At 46.8% G+C, this 18820-nt stretch overlaps 1 protein-coding gene across 4 annotated transcripts; it reads right to left on the reverse strand.

Annotated features, from left to right (window-relative positions):
• Positions 1–5990: 5990 nt before the first annotated feature.
• On the reverse strand, positions 5991–18148 carry LOC141102694 (galectin-1-like). 4 transcript variants are annotated; one of them, XR_012235186.1, is made up of 3 exons: positions 17425–17695; positions 12438–12609; positions 5991–6582 (listed from the first exon to the last, which is right to left on the reverse strand). XR_012235186.1 is itself a non-coding variant. In XM_073591616.1 (3 exons), the coding sequence occupies exons 1-3, from the start codon at positions 17885–17887 to the stop codon at positions 6346–6348; spliced, it is 417 nt and encodes a 138-aa protein (XP_073447717.1). In that variant the 5' UTR covers positions 17888–18148; the 3' UTR covers positions 5991–6345. The 4 variants fall into 4 exon arrangements, 2 of the variants coding, with proteins under 2 accessions (XP_073447717.1, XP_073447716.1); XR_012235187.1 differs by lacking the exon at positions 17425–17695 and adding an exon at positions 16984–17166; XM_073591616.1 differs by lacking the exon at positions 17425–17695 and adding an exon at positions 17880–18148.
• Positions 18149–18820: the final 672 nt, after the last annotated feature.

Consider the following 18820-nt stretch of genomic DNA (forward strand, 5'->3'; position numbering starts at 1 on the left):
AGGATATTACCACTCCCCATAACAGGATATTACCCCCCCATAACAGGATATTACACCCCCATAATAGGATGTTACCACCCACAAACCAGGATATTACCACCCCCATTCCAGGATATTACCCCCTCCATAACAGGATATTACCCCCTCCATGCATTACTGTAGGAAAGGTGTTATTTGGATGGTGAGCCGTATTGAATTATCGCCAGACATATCGTTTGGTGTTGAGGCCAAATCATTCAATTTTAGTCTCATCTGACCAGAACACCCTTTTCCATGTGGCCTCAGAACCTTCAAGGTGTGTTTTGGCAAAGCTCAGTGGTGACGGCATGGGGCCTTTCTTGAGGAGTGGCTTTTTTCTTGCACCCCTTCACAATTGGTGATATTGTTGTCACACAATGACCACTCTTTGTCAGAGTTTCTGTAGGCCTCTTGGTCACCTCTCTGACCAGTTTCCTCCTGGCTCTTTCATACAGTTTGGAGCGACGTCCTGATCCGGGGAGTGTCTGTGTTCTACCAAATACCTTCCACTTCTTAATAATAGACTTCACTCTGCTTCTAGGCTTTGATAAAGCCTTTGTATCATCTCCTGACTTGTGCCTGTCCACAACTCTTATCTCGAAGATCCCGGTGACAGCGCCTTGCCACCCATAGGTGATCATTTGCTTCAGTTGCACTAGCAGGGACTGATATGCACCAGGAAAGCCTTTTTTCATGCTGAGCTAAACAAAATGACCACAGCTGATCAGAGTTGAAAGTCAAATGTCTTTCTGTGTCATTGAGAAGGTGATTAGCTTCACCTACTTGAGTTTACAAGTCATTTTTAGGAGGGGAGGTGATCCTTTTTCCAACTCTGTGATTCTGTTTTTTATTTTTTTTTTTCATCAAATGTAACTGAACCTGAGCAGTACTGCAATGAAGAGCGGGCAAATATTGCAAAGTCTAGATGTGCAAAGTTAGTAGAGACAAATCCCAACAGGCTAAGAGCTGGAATAAAGCAAAAGGTGGTCCAACAAAATACTGACACAAGGAGGGGAGGATCCCTTTTCCAACTCTGTTTTTGAATTTTTTAAAAGTAGTTCCTGACATGTTGGTGTTATATCTTTTACTTGGATGTTATAAGTTCCACTGAGTAAATACAGCTGGATAAAACAAAAACTGTGTCTGTCTTCGTTTTAGGCTGCAAAGCAACAAAATATGTTTATTTTAAAGGGGGGAGTGATTCTTTTCTACCCACTGTATGTGCAGCACTAAGAGCCCTTTCATCCTGGGGCCGCTCCGCATTAGCGGTGAAGCACTGCTAGTTTTAGCGGTGCTGTTAGGCCGCTAGGGGGGCATCTTTAACCCCTGCTAGCGTCCGAAGAAAGAGTTAAAAGTGCACGAAAAGTGGAGCTGCCAAGGCGCTTTTTCAGGCGCTTCGGCAGCGCTGCCCAAGCATTCCACGTCCTGCAAGTGTGCCGCCCCAGTTTGAAAGCACTCAGGCTCTCACACTGAGGCTGCAGGGGAGGTGTTTTCCAGGCGCTTTACAGGTGCTATTTTTAGCCCAAAATCGCCTAAAAAATGCCTCCAGTGTGAAAGGGGTCTAAAAGTTCCAAATATATCAGCAAAGGCCCAAAAGAAGATTTTAGTCAACATTTAAATGGCATCACAACAAGTAAGCAATCTTAAAGCGGAATTCCACCCAACTTTATGATGGCCGCAGAGAGCAGGGGAAAGGGAAGCTGCCACCGCAGTTCCTGTGGAGAGCTGTGAAACCCAAGAGAAGCGCTACCAGCCAATAGATGGGGTAAGTGCTCCGGACCTGACCGACCCACCTGGGGGGGGGGATGGTGGTGACACTGTTTGCCCGCCTCCCAAAAAAAATGTTTTTTGGTCAGGAGGAGAAATGGCTTACCACTCATGAGCAATAGGACATCATGGGGCCCCCTGTGTCCCCGCCCACACTCAAGCCACACCCACACACAGCCCCACCTACATATTGCACTGCCCACATTACATGTGTTTGTTACAGAATTTTCTTGAAAATATGTTCAAAATAAATGTTTATTAAGTTAAGAAAATAAAGAAGAATTTACTTACATTAAAGAAAGTGCAACAATGATAGGTTTCTAAATGAAGGTTTTAATAAATTAAAATAATATAACAGGTGTAACAAATGTCTTCTTAGCTGAACAATACCCCCTGCACATGCCATACATTACCCCCTACACACTTCATGTACTGTATATACTGTATACACACTATATATAGATGTAGAGCCCTGGGGTTTAATCAGGGAGCTCCTCACCAAATTCATTGTCAAGAGTAGCTACTGCAGTCAATTGCTAGGGATTCATTGACTTCTCCCTAAGTTTGGCCTGGTTGTACTTTCCTCTTCTACCATCAGGTGGCTGGGCACTTGGAGGTATTCGATTGAGGACAACTCAGGGTAAGGTTATGGGTATATGGGGTATCTCAGCCAATGGGCAGGGGTTTTATTGAATCCCTTGGCCTGCTGGGAGAACCTATATATTCAGGTTGAGTCAGGTGATCTATGTTCTGTACCACGTAGACTGCTGTCTGGGTGGATGTGTGTTGTACGCCCCGGGCTGCTAGGCTAGAGACTGAGCCTATCCCAGGGGCATCAGGCTGCCAGTCTGTGTGAGGGCCTATCCAGAAGTAAGAGGGCAGCGCAGGGTTGGGACTGCGGCTTGCAGTCCAACCAAAAGTGACGGCTCTGCCGGCCGGAGAATCTGTTGTGGTTGGAGGTAGAAGGGAAGCTGTGGCCACAAAGGGACCAATCGCCTTTACCAGGGACCACAGTGTGTAACTGAAGCAAGTACCGGAGCAGTATTCTCACCGAACGGGCACGGTGGAGAATTGGGAAACTTCAGGCGGTGACCAAGTCAGGTACCCAACCAGCGGAGGTGACGCTTGCAGAGCAGCCTTGTGTGCCAAGCCAGGGACTGAGCCGGTTAGCAGGGGTGAAGCTTGAAGGTATCCGAAGTGCCAAGCTAGGGACCCAGCAGGGAAGCGTGGGTGACGCTTGAGGGAGATACCACCGCAAAAGCCTTGAGGAGCTCACGGGATTCAGAGTTGTGAATCAGAGCATCCAGTGAGAGACAAGGAGCTCAAGGGGCTGAAGAACTACAAGGAGAAGTTGTAGTACAGCTGAGAGAGCTGTTACTTTGAGTTAGAAACTGTTTAAGTACTGTTGCCATAGGAGACAGCAATCCAGCACGTGCAGAAGTGGCCCCTTGCTGGGGCCTTTCCCTGTATGGCTGTCTTCCTGTTGAAGTCTCAGAGTCTGCCATTTGAAATTGCAATTACTTAAGGGTGTCCTGGCACTAACCCTCTTTCCTTTGCAAAATATAAAAAGGACTGTCGAAGAAAAAAAAACCTCTTTTACATCCAAGAAGTGTCTGGCGCCCAATGACTTTTACCATCTTTGCACCGACTATGCCTCACAACCCCCCACATGAAGGATGTCAGCTAACTTTGGCCTTGAAGGTTCCAACTAGACTGGAAGAGGTCAGAGATTCTGCTATATATATATCAGTTCAGATGTACAATATAATAATTAATAATGGGGCGTGGCTTGGATGTAGAGCGCGGCAGACATCTGCTTGAGGAGCTCCTCACATCTTAACCAAATCCTGGCCGTTTCTCGTCGATTTTCAGCAGCTTTCTCCCTTCAGACTGCTCGGGAAACCTCCTGTGAGCTGCAGGTCATGCCATCTAGGATCTGCTCCATGGGTCCACGATCCAGAAAGAAGCAGTCGGCTTCTGCCACCTTGTGTCCCAATGCCATCTTGGCTGCAGGCTGCATGCCCAGCTAGCAGAGATGGAGGCTGACGGCATCTCTGAGAAACCAGCGTGTTCTCCAGACTAAACTTCCGACACAAATACACAGGTCATCCTGCAGGCTATTGAGCGTAGTAAGACCTCTCTCCTGGTCCGCATTGACCATCTGGTAGATGAATGCAATTTAATCCAAAATGATCTTGATAAGATCAGATGTCACCAGACGGACAAATAATCCTACATTTCTGCCACTGAAGACACCACTGCACAACATGCTGATCTCCTCCAATCTATCCAGTGTACAGTACAGTTGCTGGTGGCTAAATCAGACAACGCTGAGAATAGACTGCGGCGGAATAATATCAGCGTGCTGGGCCTTCCGGAGGGAGCTAAAGGAGAAAATCCAGCAGACTTTGCAGAAACCTTTTTCAAATCCATATTGGCCCTCAATGAAGTCTCCCAAACCTATGTGGTGGAGCGCGCTCACAGGGTTCCTACTGGAAGGGGTATGTAACTATGTAACTATCTAGGAGCACTACCTAGGCCCTTCCTGGTCTGCTTATAGAATTGCAGAGAAAGGGATCGGATCCTTAATGAGGCCCAGAAACATCCCACACTGCCTTATAAAAATAACATGGTGCACTTCTTCCCTAATTTTTCCGCGGACCTGCAAAAGAAGCGTAAGGCCTCATGTACACTGCTGCTGGTAATCAGACATTTAGGAGCAGTTGGGCATTTCCTGAACTCTCCTCAATGTTATCTTATCAGTACATGTACATGGAGTAGTTTAAAGTCGTTCTAGGCAGGTGAGTTTAGAGGCTTTTTTTTCCTCGCTTTGGATTAAATTGCATTCTTCCACCAGATGGTCAATGCGGACCAGGAGAGAGATCTTACTACCCTCAATAGCCTGCAGGATGACCTGTGTATTTATGCCAGAAGTTCAGTCTGGAGAAAATGCTGGTTGCTCAGAGATGCTATCAGCCTCCATCTCTGCTAGATGGGCATGCAGCCTGTCAGCCAGCACCCTGACAGAGCCTCTTCTCTCACTCCAGTGTGAAAGCCCAAGTGCTTTCAAACTGGAGCGGTGCGCTGGCAGGATGCTCAAAAAAGTCCTGCCAGCCGCATCTCTGAGGAGCTGGATTTACCGCTCCTAAAGCGCCCCTGCCAATTGAAATCAATGGGCAGCGCCGCCGTACTGCTGGTAAAGCGCCGCTGCAGTGGCGCTTTGTGGGTGATTTTAACCCTTTTTCAGCTGCAAGTGGGAGTTAAACGCGCCTGGCTAGTGGCTGAATAGTGCCACAAAAATGACAGTAAAGCACCGCTAAAAATAGCGGCGCTTTACGGCCAACGGCGCGATGCCTCAGTGTGAAAGTAGCCTGACTGTTCTACTACCTATAAACAATACAGTGCTGCTACTGCTACCCCTTCTTTGCCATTACTCTTTCTATTTTTTTACTACTACCCCTTCTTTACTACTACTACTACTCTTATTACTTACTTACATACTTACTACTTTACTACTACTCTTTCTATGTTTTTACTACTACCCCTAACCTATTACCCTCTAATCCAGTGGTCTCCAAACTGCGGCCCTTTCCTTGCAATTATCCAACCCTTGGGGCGCCATTTCATCCACTGATACTAACAGTGGGGCATAATCCCCCCAATGACACCAATGATGGGACCCAATTTCTCCCTATGACACCAATGATGGGGCACTATTCCTCCCAATGACATCAACAATGGGGCACAATTACTTCCACTGACACTAAAGAAAGGGCATTGTGTTTTTCCACTGACATCAGGACCTGTTCTACGCCCAGTGATCACAGTCTGGCCCCCCTAATGTCTGAAGGACCATAAACTGGCCCTTTGTTTCAAAAGTTTGGAGACTCCTGCGTCTAATCTACTATCCTTACACTGAGACTAAAGCTACTCCAGTAACTCCTACCCCCAGCATTGCCCCTGCCCATTCTGGGGTACTACTACATTTACTGCCACAACTACTATCCATACCCTACCACTGCCTGTACCGGGCTAATCCACTGCAGCTGCTCTTTTTCTGTATGTAATTTACATAGAGTTGGACCTTGTAACATTTTATTTTTCTGCATGTAATTGTTATGTAATTGTTGAAAGTTTATGGTTAAAGCTTGGAATAAATATCTGTATACAGCTTTCAGTCCGGAGCCAGAAAAGTCTTAAAAATATAAATGATCAGAAAGATTTTTATTGTTTTACTGGAAATACAAGAAATCAGACAGCAAATGAAGCATTAATACCCTCTGTTAGTTACTGTGTGCCATTTATAAGTAATGCAACAAACCTCCAGCAGGAGGGCGCTATGCAACAGGCAGTGATTTTCTATCAACTTCAACAATCAATACAAAGTCATTAGCACTAAATAATAAAATGATTGGTTCGATCAGACACAATAGAACTCATTAGATTTTATTTGAAATGTGGATGAAATTAATTTCTAATAAATGAACTGAGCAAAGCATAATGTATGTCTACATGGGCAGCAAGGATGCAGACTGGAGGGGGGGTGGTTACAATGGAGGATTAAAGAATCTTCTCCTCTTCGTCCACTATGGCCATTTCACAGAGCCTGGGTATGGACACGTGGGACAGGCGGCTCCTCTGTTGCGGGATTCTTCCGTTTACTATGACGGACTTGAGATGGAGGTTTATCACGGCCAAGTATGGGATCCCCATTATGGGAAAGCGGACTGGAAAGGAGAAAGGATTTCCGGTAGGTAATCGTATGATGATCTTATCTTGCTCAAACGTGAAGGAAACCTGTAAGAAAAGAGGTAGCACAGTGTCAGCTTGCTGGGCTTTAAAAAGTCAATGAGTGTTGGCTGTAGAGACAAAGACTTTACCACCATACTGTTCTTTTCAGCAAAAATATTTCCATAAGATGATATGTGTATGTAGCTTATCTTATGTATTCTTCATTTATGTGTTGCAGAAAATTGTTAATGGAAAGGAAAAATGGAAGGATGTGCTTCTGTGCTGCAATATTTTAGTGACAGGGTCTCTGAGGACGGTGTATCTCGTCACCTAGAACAATGACTGGAGCCATCAGGAGATCAATAGCTTTTGGCCAGTTTGGAGTCTCTGTGTCCCAGCCAGTCTCACCCAGAGTTCCACAGAACCCTAAGATTCATTCAGACGTTTCTAGGGGTCCCCCTTGAGCTGTGGCTGATTAACCTCCCATTTGATGGTGCCTGTTTATTTTGGGGCCCAACAACACTTGGCCGGGCCAGCTTTGTGACACCAATGATCATTTTGCTGCCTGTAAGAATGGAATTTTGACCACCACTGTAAGTGGGGCATTCTTATCACTGGCCACCAAGGTAAAGGGGCATTTTATTCTACTCACTACCAATGAATTGGTTTTAGCAGGGGTTCCCCCAGACCTGAATATTTTTCAAGGGTTTCTCTGGGGCAAAAAGATTGAGAAATGTAGCTGGCATGTCATACAGCAGCCTTTCCATTATCTTACCTCTACCACAAATATGCCAAAGGCTCGACTGTGCACTGAGGATATGGCATTTTACAGTGAATCCTAGGGGGCAGGGCTTATTGTCAAAGGGGGCAGGGCTTAACATTTGATGTGTGTATAACAATAGGAATGTTATACTTCTCTTGGTTGTTATTTTCAATAATACTGTTTGTCTGTTATCTGCAGATCACCATGTACAAACCATGTCTACAATGTGAAAAAATGTTATGCCTTTTTCTATACTGATAAAAAAAGAATAATCTCCCCCTTCCAGGGCCCGCAATACAAATCTGTCCTGATAAGGACCCCATCTGACACCATCCCAGCCACGGCTCTAATTCATATGTGTACTTGCTAGGGGTCCCACCTACTATGACTGACTTGGGGTAAATGAGAATACAATTATTCTGGGTCAGTTGTTTCTCATTCTACCCCATATAGAATTAGTCCTTCTCACTTTTAGTTTCTGAGGAATTCTGCCCCCACAGATGAACAGAGCATTCATCTGCAGTAATATCCATTCCCTGTATTTCCCAATCACACACATTGGCATCCCACTGTTTTCCTCCCCAGCACCCACATTAGTCTGTCCCCTGTATCCCATCCCCAGCACCCACATTGCCCCCCCATATCCCATCCCCAGCACCCACATTGGTCTCTTCCTGTATCCCACCCCCAGCATACACATTGGTCTCTTCCTGTATCCCATCCCCAGCACACACATTGGTCTCTACCTGTATCCCCCCCACCACACACATAGGTCTCTTCCTGTATCCTGTCCCCAGCACACATATTGGTCTCTTCCTGTATCCCCCCACCACACACATTGGTCTCTTCCTGTATGCTGTCCCCAGCACACATATTGGTCTCTTCCTGTATCCCATCCCCAGCACACACATTGGTCTCTTCCTGTATCCCACCCCCAGCACACACATTGGTCTCTTCCTGTATCCCATCCCAAACATACACATTGGTCTCTCCCCAGTATCCTCCCCAGCACACACATTGGTCTCTCCATAACAGAGTTGTAGCATGATGGTGATGAGCTTCAAGCGGAGTTCCACCAAAATGTTTTTTTTTTTTTACAAATACTGCAGCTGCTGACTTTTAAAATATGGACACTTACCTGTCCAGAGTGACCACGATGTCCTCACCCAAAGCCAATCTGTCCCTCGGGTGTAGGCACCACCATCTTCAGTAAGGGAATCAGGAAGCCTGGGTCCCTACTGTGCATGTGTGAGCGCATCCTCACTGGTCCCTGCTGTCTTCTGGGACCTGTATGTCTCCCAGAAGACAGCAGGGGGGACGGAGGAGGGGCGTAGCTACTGCGGCTATCTATGCCCGGAAGTGGGAGCAAATACCTGGATTAGACAGGTATCTGCTCCCCCGTCCCCACTGGTAGGTGCCATATGTGACACCGGAGGGGGGAGGATTCCGAAAAGTGGAAGTTGCATTTTTGGGTGGAACTCCTCTTTCAGTCCCCAGCCAGCCCCCACTACTCCCCAGATTGAGCCTTTACAGGGGACTTTATAGTGACATTCCATGTCAGGGATTTCCTGATCCCCATTCCCTCCTCTTCCTAGAATAATCATCTCACAAACAGAACAATAACACACACACATACACCAAATAGAAATTAAATGTTACATGAAAAATTTCACAAGCCAACAATTCTGACAATCAGTGATCTGACCAACAGCAACCATGCACTAAGCGGTATATCATGGCACACAATGGCAGCATGATGGAATCCATTGGATCTTCCTATGTGGAAGGTTCTCATCCTTCATGGAATGAGCTGAAGGGGCGACCATTAGGGATGAGCCGAACACCCCCCTGTTCGGTTCGCACCAGAACATGCGAACAGGAAAAAAAGTTCGTTCGAACACGCGAACACCGTTAAAGTCTATGGGACACGAACATGAATAATCAAAAGTGCTAATTTTAAAGGCTAATATGCAAGTTATTGTCATAAAAAGTGTTTGGGGACCTGGGTCCTGCCCCAGGGGACATGGATCAATGCAAAAAAAAGTTTTAAAAACGGCCGTTTTTTCAGGAGCAGTGATTTTAATAATGCTTAAAGTCAAACAATAAAAGTGTAATATCCCTTTAAATTTCGTACCTGGGGGGTGTCTATAGTATGCCTGTAAAGGGGCGCATGTTTCCTGTGTTTAGAACAGTCTGACAGCAAAATGACATTTTGAAGGAAAAAACTCATTTAAAAAACTACCCGCGGCTATTGCATTGCCGACAATACACATAGAAGTTCATTGATAAAAACGGCATGGGAATTCCCCAAAGGGGAACCCCAAACCAAAATTTAAAAAAAAAATGACGTGGGAATCCCCCTAAATTCCATACCAGGCCCTTCAGGTCTGGTATGGATATTAAGGGGAACCCCGGCCAAAATAAAAAAAAAAAATGACGTGGGGTTCCCCCTAAATTCCATACCAGACCCTTCAGGTCTGGTATGGATTTTAAGGGGAACCCCGCGCCAAAAAAAAAAAAAAAAAACGGCGTGGGGTCCCCCCAAAAATCCATACCAGACCCTTATCCGAGCACGCAACCTGGCAGGCCGCAGGAAAAGAGGGGGGGACGAGAGTGCGCCCCCCCCTCCTGAACTGTACCAGGCCACATGCCCTCAACATTGGGAGGGTGCTTTGGGGTAGCCCCCCAAAACACCTTGTCCCCATGTTGATGAGGACAAGGGCCTCATCCCCACAACCCTGGCCGGTGGTTGTGGGGGTCTGCGGGTGGGGGGCTTATCGGAATCTGGAAGCCCCCTTTAACAAGGGGACCCCCAGATCCCGCCCCCGCCCTGTGTGAAATGGTAAGGGGGTACAAGAGTACCCCTACCATTTCACTAAAAAACTGTCAAAAATGTTAAAAATGACAAGAGACAGTTTTTGACAATTCCTTTATTTAAATACTTCTTCTTTCTTCTATCTTCCATCATCTTCTGGTTCTTCTGGTTCTTCTGGCTCTTCTGGTTCTTCCTCCGGCGTTCTCGTCCAGCATCTCCTCGGCGGCGTCTTCTATCTTCTTCTCCTCGGGCCGCTCCGCACCCATGGCATGGGGGGGGAGGCTCCCGCTCTTCTCTTCATCTTCTTCATCTTCTTCTCTTCTTCTTTTCTTCTCTTCTTCTCTTCTTCATTTTCTTCTCCGGGCCGCTCCGCACCCATGCTGGCATGGAGGGAGGTTCCCGCTGTGTGACGGCGCTCCTCGTCTGACAGTTCTTAAATAACGGGGGGCGGGGCCACCCGGTGACCCCGCCCCCCTCTGACGCACGGGACATGACGGGACTTCCCTGTGGCATTCCCCGTGACGTCACAGGGAAGTCCCGTCAAGTCACCGTGCGTCAGAGGGGGGCGGGGTCACCGGGTGGCCCTGCCCCCCGTTATTTAAGAACTGTCAGATGAGGAGCGCCGTCACACAGCGGGAGCCTCCCACCATGCCAGCATGGGTGCGGAGCGGCCCGGAGAAGAAAATGAAGAAGAGAAGAGAAGAAGAGAAGATGAAGAAGAAGAGAAGAGCGGGAGCCTCCCCCCATGCCATGGGTGCGGAGCGGCCCGAGGAGAAGAAGATAGAAGACGCCGCGGAGGAGATGCTGGACGAGAACGCCGGAGGAAGAACCAGAAGAGCCAGAAGAACCAGAAGATGAAGGAAGATAGAAGAAAGAAGAAGTATTTAAATAAAGGAATTGTCAAAAACTGTCTCTTGTCATTTTTAACATTTTTGACAGTTTTTTAGTGAAATGGTACCATTTCACACAGGGGGGGGGGCCGGGATCTGGGGGTCCCCTTGTTAAAGGGGGCTTCCAGATTCCGATAAGCCCCCCGCCCGCAGACCCCCACAACCACCGGCCAGGGTTGTGGGGATGAGGCCCTTGTCCTCATCAACATGGGGACAAGGTGTTTTGGGGGCCTACCCCAAAGCACCCTCCCAATGTTGAGGGCATGTGGCCTGGTACGGTTCAGGAGGGGGGGGGCGCACTCTCGTCCCCCCCTCTTTTCCTGCGGCCTGCCAGGTTGCTTGCTCGGATAAGGGTCTGGTATGGATTTTTGGGGGGACCCCACGCCGTTTTTTTGGCGCGGGGTTCCCCTTAAAATCCATACCAGACCTGAAGGGTCTGGTATGGAATTTAGGGGGAACCCCACATCATTTTTTTTTTTAAATTTTGACCGGGGTTCCCCTTAATATCCATATCAGACCTGAAGGGCCTGGTATGGAATTTAGGGGGACTCCCACGTCATTTTTTTTTTTTAATTTTGGTTCGGGGTTCCCCTTTGGGGAATTCCCATGCCATTTTTATCAATGAACTTCTATGTGTATTGTCGGCAATGCAATAGCCGCGGGTAGTTTTAAATGAGTTTTTTCCTTCAAAATGTCATTTTGCTGTCAGACTGTTCTAAACACAGGAAACATGCGCCCCTTTACAGGCATACTATAGACACCCCCAGGTACGAAATTTAAAGGGATATTACACTTTTATTGTTTGACTTTAAGCATTATTAAAATCACTGCTCCTGAAAAAACGGCCGTTTTTAAAACTTTTTTTTGCATTGATCCATGTCCCCTGGGGCAGGACCTGGGTCCCCAAACACTTTTTATGACAATAACTTGCATATTAGCCTTTAAAATTAGCACTTTTGATTTCTCCCATAGACTTTTAAAGGGTGTTCCGCGGCATTCGAATTTGCCGCGAACACCCCAAATTGTTCGCTGTTCGGCGAACTTGTGAACAGCCAATGTTCGAGTCAAACATGAGTTCGACTCGAACTCGAAGCTCATCCCTAGCGACCATCATAGCAAAGCCTTTATACCCTTCACCTGAGCCACCACTGGCTGCCTACTGCATCTTTCGGAGATGGATATGGAGTCACTGATATTATGGGATTTTCTAAACCTGGTGAGTGTAAAATCTGGTGCAGCTCTGCATAGAAACCAATCAGCTTCCAGTTTTTCTTTTTTGCCAAAGCTTAATTGACGAACCAGAAATTAGAAGCTGATTTCATTTCCTTGCACAGCTGCACCAGATTTTGTACTCTCCAGTTTTAGTAATTAACCCCCAATGTGTCCAATATGCAACAGTGATGTCATTTTGCCCCAATCAACATTTGTCCCGCCCCTCCCAGTGTAGATGTACCTTGGAGTCTGATCCCTCCTGGAGGGGGAAGAAGCTTTTCTTCTGCTCCTCTCCCCAGACATCGTTCACCTTCGTGTTCAAGACTATCTTGCGGATGTATCCAAGATTGTCAAATCGAGCACCAAAGTGTATCACAAAATTCTTATCATCTGTTCCCAAGTTTGTGGAAAACCTAGAAAGGCAGGAAATTACAGAAATTTACAGAAATTATTTTGCTCAGCTGACCTTGTTGGATATAATACTCATTCGCCAGTGGTCCTCCCATGGGTTTCAGAGGTACTGCCACTTTTAATGAGAATTCATGATAGCAAATTATATTAAAATTTTCTAAAATCTCAATAAATATAATTAAAAAAAAAGTATATATAAAAATTTTACCAGCTAATATTTTTGGGGACTTAAAAATATAAATGGCTTGCTTGAAGCACATTTATAAACAAACAGGGTCCTGGTAATACACGTCCCCATACCGAAAAATACCTAAAGGGAACCTGTAGCCTGGATACGGACATACAGTTACTTACATATTGTTAACAAGCTGTAAGTAAGCTTTAAGACAATCTCCCCACCAGGATAGAGCACCTCAAAAGCTACTATTGTGATAAAAATATAATTTGTTAAACATCAAATGTACCAAAAACAACACAAACCCATAGGTCAGTAAGCTAACCCATGGAGGGAGATCCTCAGACCCCAAACAGCCTCCGACCCCCCCGTCTCACCCAAACATCTTCCCCACCCAGGGAACCCTTCCCCCACTCCAATGTCCCAAAAGGGGACCCTATCACCTACTCTCCCTTCAAATCCCAATCCTCCCCTCCCCCGTTCGGGTGGGGGCAAAAAGCCAAGTCTGTTTGCATGAGACTTCAGCACTTTTTGGTGAATGAGTAGGGGTACTCTGTACCCCTACTCATTCACATGTTAGAGGGGGCAGGATCTGGGGCTCCCTTGTTGAAGGGGGCTTCCAGAATCTGATAAGCCCCCAGCCCTCAGACCCCCACAATCACTGGGCAAGGGTTTTTGGGGAAGAGGCCCTTGTCCCCATGAACAGGGGAACAAGGTGCTTTGGGGGGGACCCCCTGCCTCAAAGCAGCCTCCCTATGTTGAGGGCATGTGGCCTGCTATGGTTCAGGAGTAGGGCGCTCACTCACACCCCCCTTTCCTGGTCTGCTGGGCTGCATGCTCAGATAAGGTTATGTTATGGATTTTGGGGGGGGCCCATGCCATTTTTTTGAAAACATGCATGCTCGGATAAGGGCCTGGTATGGATTGGAGGGGGGACTCTATGCAGTTTTTTTCATGTTCGCCCAATGATATCTAGACATAGGGGTCACCAGGTGATGTCACCTCTGCCCCAAAGCACCCCCCCAATGTTGAGGGCATGTGGCCTGGTATGGTTCAGGAGGGGGGCACTCATTTTTCCCCCGCCTTTCCTGGCTTGCCAGGCTGCATGCTCGGATAAGGGTCTGGTATGGATTTTGGGGGGCCTTACTACATTTTTTTTGTCGTGGGTTTCCCCTTAAAATGCATACCAGACCTGAAGGGCCTGGTATGAATAGGGGGGACTCCCACTGTTTATTCAGAATTTTTATTTTCCGAAAAACACTTCCCATGCCCAACTTTATACCAGCCTATGCCCTCACCGAGAAACACTATACCAACCACTACCCACACCAACTGCATTATATGCACCATTGCCAACACCCATCAACCTTGCACAACAACTGACAACACCCAGCAACACTATTCCAACCACTACCCGCACCCAACTGCCCTATACCAATGCTTCGACCCAGTAGCACTATTCCAACCAATTCCCACACCCAACAATTCTATGCCCACCACTGCCCCCACAGAGTAACACTGTACCCATGGGTGTCCGCAGAACTTTTTTCGGGGGGGCATAACTTTAAGGTCTGGCCGTGTGATCTTACCTGTGTCAGTCAACAGCGGCTGCAGGGAAGAAAGCGCTTGGCGACAGCTGATAAAGCCTTATGAGGTGATGTCACCCATAAGTCCCCATGTCACAGTTGTTATTGGTGCTCCCTCCTCTCCCCTGCATACGCTGCTGGATCACACAGTTGAGATAACATGACCAGATTGGAACAATCTGTAAATAGGTTAATCCGCACAGGTGTTAGGGGTAAGGGGGCGGGGGGTAGTTTTTAAGGCTAGCGCAAGCTGGAATTCTACTTTCAATCTACCCTCCCTATTGGTGGCTTGTGGAAGTGTTAAAGTGGAGCTCCACCCAAAAGGAGAAGCTCCACTTGTTTGCACCCTCCCCCCTTCCACTGCCACATTTGGCGCTTTTTGGGGGGGAGAGTGTAAGTGGTTTTGCCGTGGCGATCTGAGCCACATGCAAAATATGCTGCAAGCGACCACAGCAAGTGAAGGTATAAATAATCATACAATTATGCAATCGATCAATTACAAAAAAAAACTACACATGCATGGTGCAGCATTGGCTTCAGCCAGTTGAGATTTTAAAATCTATATGGACACAATAGCATCTTTATGCTGTTGTGCCCATATAGCTGCTTTTGTGCCCATATAGATGCTGGTGCGCCTCTATATGGGTGCAACAGCATCTATATAGACACAATAGCAGTTATATGGGCTCAATAGCATAAAGATGATATTCTGCCCATACTGTATAACTCCTATTGTGGCCATACAAATGCTACAGTCTCTTATTGTGCCCAGTGACACTGACCTTGCAGCGCTGCCAGTGCCAGGACAGGATTATCTGGTAAAAAACAGAAAAAAGAGGGCGCACCGGCCTTGTGCATTATCCTTTGATACATTTATTAAGAAGAAAACATAATTAAAAACTACTCACAAAGGTAGAGAGAAAATCACACTTGTAACCGTCTTTGACTTGTGACAGTCTGTCCACTGATAGCAGTCTCCAGATCCCGAAGAGAGGACGTACGAACCGCTACTGGCTGACGCGTTTCGAAGGTTAGCCTTCTTCATCAGAGCCTAGGCAGCCAGTAACGGTTTGTATGGCTAACCTTCGAAACGCGTCAACCCGTAGCGGTTCGTAAGTCCTCTCTTCAGGATCTGGAGACTGCTATCAGTACACGGACTGTCACAAGTCAAAGACTGTTACAAGTGTGATTTTCTCTCTACCTTTGTGAGTAGTTTTTAATTATGTTTTCTTCTTAATAAATGTATCAAAGGATAATGCACAAGGCCGGTGCGCCCTCTTTTTTCTGTTTTTTTTTGTTTGATTGCTAGGATATCCCTATCCTGGAGGGCAGCAAGGCCGAAAGCTATTGTCCACCCTGAACTTTGTACTGCCTGGCTAACATATTTGTGCGCAAGAGTATTTGTTTTGCTGTATTGAAGGTTTTCTGGTGACCGGGGCGAAGATGCCAAACTGCGCTAAATTTTGGGTGTCCTTAGTTAGCCTAAAATACAGATTTCTTGTAAAATATTAACAGCTACACACACAACCAAATGCCCAAAATGATTTATACTGAGTGAGAGAGAGATTTTTAGACATTTGTAACTGACCTTAAAGGATCATTAAAGATATTTTTTTTTTAAATAACAAACATGTTATACTTACCTCCACTGTGCAGCTCGTTTTGCACAGAGTGGCCTCCGAACCTGGTCTTCTGGGGTCCCTCAGCGGCTGTCTCAGCTCCCCCCCCCGCAAGGACTCAACACCTTCATGCGAGCTCCCTCGCATGGTGTTGAGTGCTTGCGGGCGCGCTCCCGTGATACAGCCGGCAGCCATAGCCGATCACTGTACCACTCGGCACCCCCGAGCGCCACGTCATTGGATGTGATGGACAGCAGCGCGAGCCAATGGCTGCGCTGCTTTCAATCCATCCACTGTAACCAATCAACGGCCAGGCTGAGGGGTGAAGAGGATGTCGGGGGCAAGCCCGGGACTTTCGAGGGGTCAGGTAAGTGAAACGGGGGGGCTGAGGATGCCGGTATTGTCAGATGTTTTTTCACCTTAATACATAGAATGCATTAAGGTGAAGAAACTTTTACCTTTAAAAGAATATTTTAACTGATCACATGCTTGGTCAGAAATGAATTCTTGCAGACGCTCACCTCCTTTGCAATCAAAACATGTAGCCTTAAAAATGTCCATTGCAGATTTGTAATGAGCCGGGGAAGTAGTAGAATTGTCCTGATCTGGGGCAGGGTTGCCAACCTCCCGCAGCATGTTTTACTGACAAAACATGGGAAATTTACTGGCGGAGCACATTCTTTTACTGCCAACCTGAGAAAATACGGAACCAGTGTTGCCAACCTAACAGATTGAAATTTACTGACACGACACCCACAATTTACTGGCGCAGCCAAGTTTTTACTGGCATTTCCAAAAGTTACAAAATTCACTATTTAAGCTACAAACAAGTGCAATATGAAATTCACAATGTGATTTAAGGTAGATAATAAGGCAAAAAACATATTTCTTAATTTATTTTCGATATAGTAAGTAAGTAGCTCAGGGACAGGACTCGGGAGGGCAAGAAATTAGAATGAGCAAACACATGAAATTGACTCTCACAGTTATACTGACAGCAGTGTGCAGCAGTACAGATTACTGACACGACACGTCCCCTCCTGAGTCACAGTGACAGTCTCTCTCCAAGCCAGGAGGTCCCTCCAGTCCAAACATCACTGATGGTCCCGCTCCTGGCCTGCCTTGCTTCCACCCCCAGACCCACACACAAGGCTCTGGCTACTCTGCTTGGCCCCCTTGCACCATGACATCACAGGACATGCTCAGGCACCGCCTCCACCAGAGCTGCCCCAGAACACACTGTAGCAGGCACTCGTACGGTCTCAGCTGGCTCCGGGCTTTTTACTGGCGGTTGGCAACCCTGGTCTGGGGTCTTATCAGAGTTGCTGTATACTGATAATTAAACAGTAATCTACGGCACTGATTACAGACAGACCATGACACAGAACAAGCTGACACTAACCCAGCTTGTTCTACAAATACAATTTAGCACTTCACCTTAAGGGCAGCTTCCATGGCTGGATTCAGGGACTTCTTAGCTGGCCCGGGGTGAGCTCTGGTGACTGTTGGGCTGGATAGTGGCTGCAGAGTGAACTTTACCTTCCTGCTCGGCCCACCCTCACTGCTGCTCTGACTGTAATAACTCTGACTTGGTCAGCAGCCAAACCTGGGAGGATCGTCCTTCTCCTGTCTGATATGGCTGCAGTTACCCACATGCCGACCGCCGCATGTACATATACGTCCCTTTTTTGGGGGCGGATATCGTTGTTATGGCAGCAGCTAGCTGCCATGACCCCGGTATCCCTGTGTTTGTTCGGCCGGCGGTTGGCTGCAAGATAAAAGTGGTCTCTGCAGTGGATTACAGCAGCTAGTTCAGGAAAAGAGAAGCATTCGGAGTGAAAAAACCTAAGCTCAGAAGCTCCAGATGTCAGGCTTGCACGGGAAACCCATACTTCTGCATATTTCGTCAGCAGCGGCGGAGGCGATCGCATCTGACCCCTGGGCTGACATGGAGACAAGTGAGGGGAAGACGTCACTTCCTTCCATACCTCTTAAAGGCACATTTTTTTCAAAGTCATTTTTTCAAATGACAATACATTTTTTTTTTTTTTTTTGCCTTCAAGTCCAAATATGAGATCTGAGGACTTTTTGACCCCAGATCTCATGTTTAATCATTTGCTTACAGGGCACTTAAACCCCCCCTCCTATCCAGACCAATTTTCAGCTTTCAGCGCTGACGCACTTTGAATGACAATTGCGCAGTCATACAACACTGTAACCAAATGAAATTTTTATCATTTTTGTCACCACAAATAGAGCTTTCTTTTGGTGGTATTTGATCACCTCTGCGGTTTTTACTTTTTGTTAAAAAAATGTAAAAAACTGAATTAAAAAAAAAAAAAAAAATTATTTTTTTATATTTTGTTATAAAAATGTAAAACGGGTCATTTTTCTCCTTCATTGATGTACGCTGATGAGGTGGCAGTGATGGGCACTGATGGGTGGCAGTGATGGGCACTGATGGGTGGCAGTGATGGGCACTGATGGGTGGCAGTGATGGGCAGCACTGCCAGGTGGCACTGATTGGCACTACAGGTGGGCATTGATAGGTGGCACTTGTTGGCATTGATAGGTGGCACTTGTGGGCACTGTTAGGTGGCACTGTGGGCACTGTTAGGTAGCACTGTGGGCAGAGTTAGGTGGCACTGATGAGGCAGATGTGCCTCTTCCACTTGGAGACCGATGTCCCTGACATCCGAGCCGGTGATTGGCTTTTTTTCTACTCGCGCTGTCAGCGTGAGTAAAAAAAAAAAAAAGATTACCGATCTTTTGTTTACATCATGTGATCAGCTGTCATTGGCTGACAGCTGATCACATGGTAAGGGGCTGGGAC

The sequence above is a fragment of the Aquarana catesbeiana genome, linkage group LG07 (genome assembly GCF_042186555.1).
Source record: "Aquarana catesbeiana isolate 2022-GZ linkage group LG07, ASM4218655v1, whole genome shotgun sequence".
NCBI classification, from domain to species: Eukaryota; Metazoa; Chordata; class Amphibia; order Anura; family Ranidae; genus Aquarana; species Aquarana catesbeiana.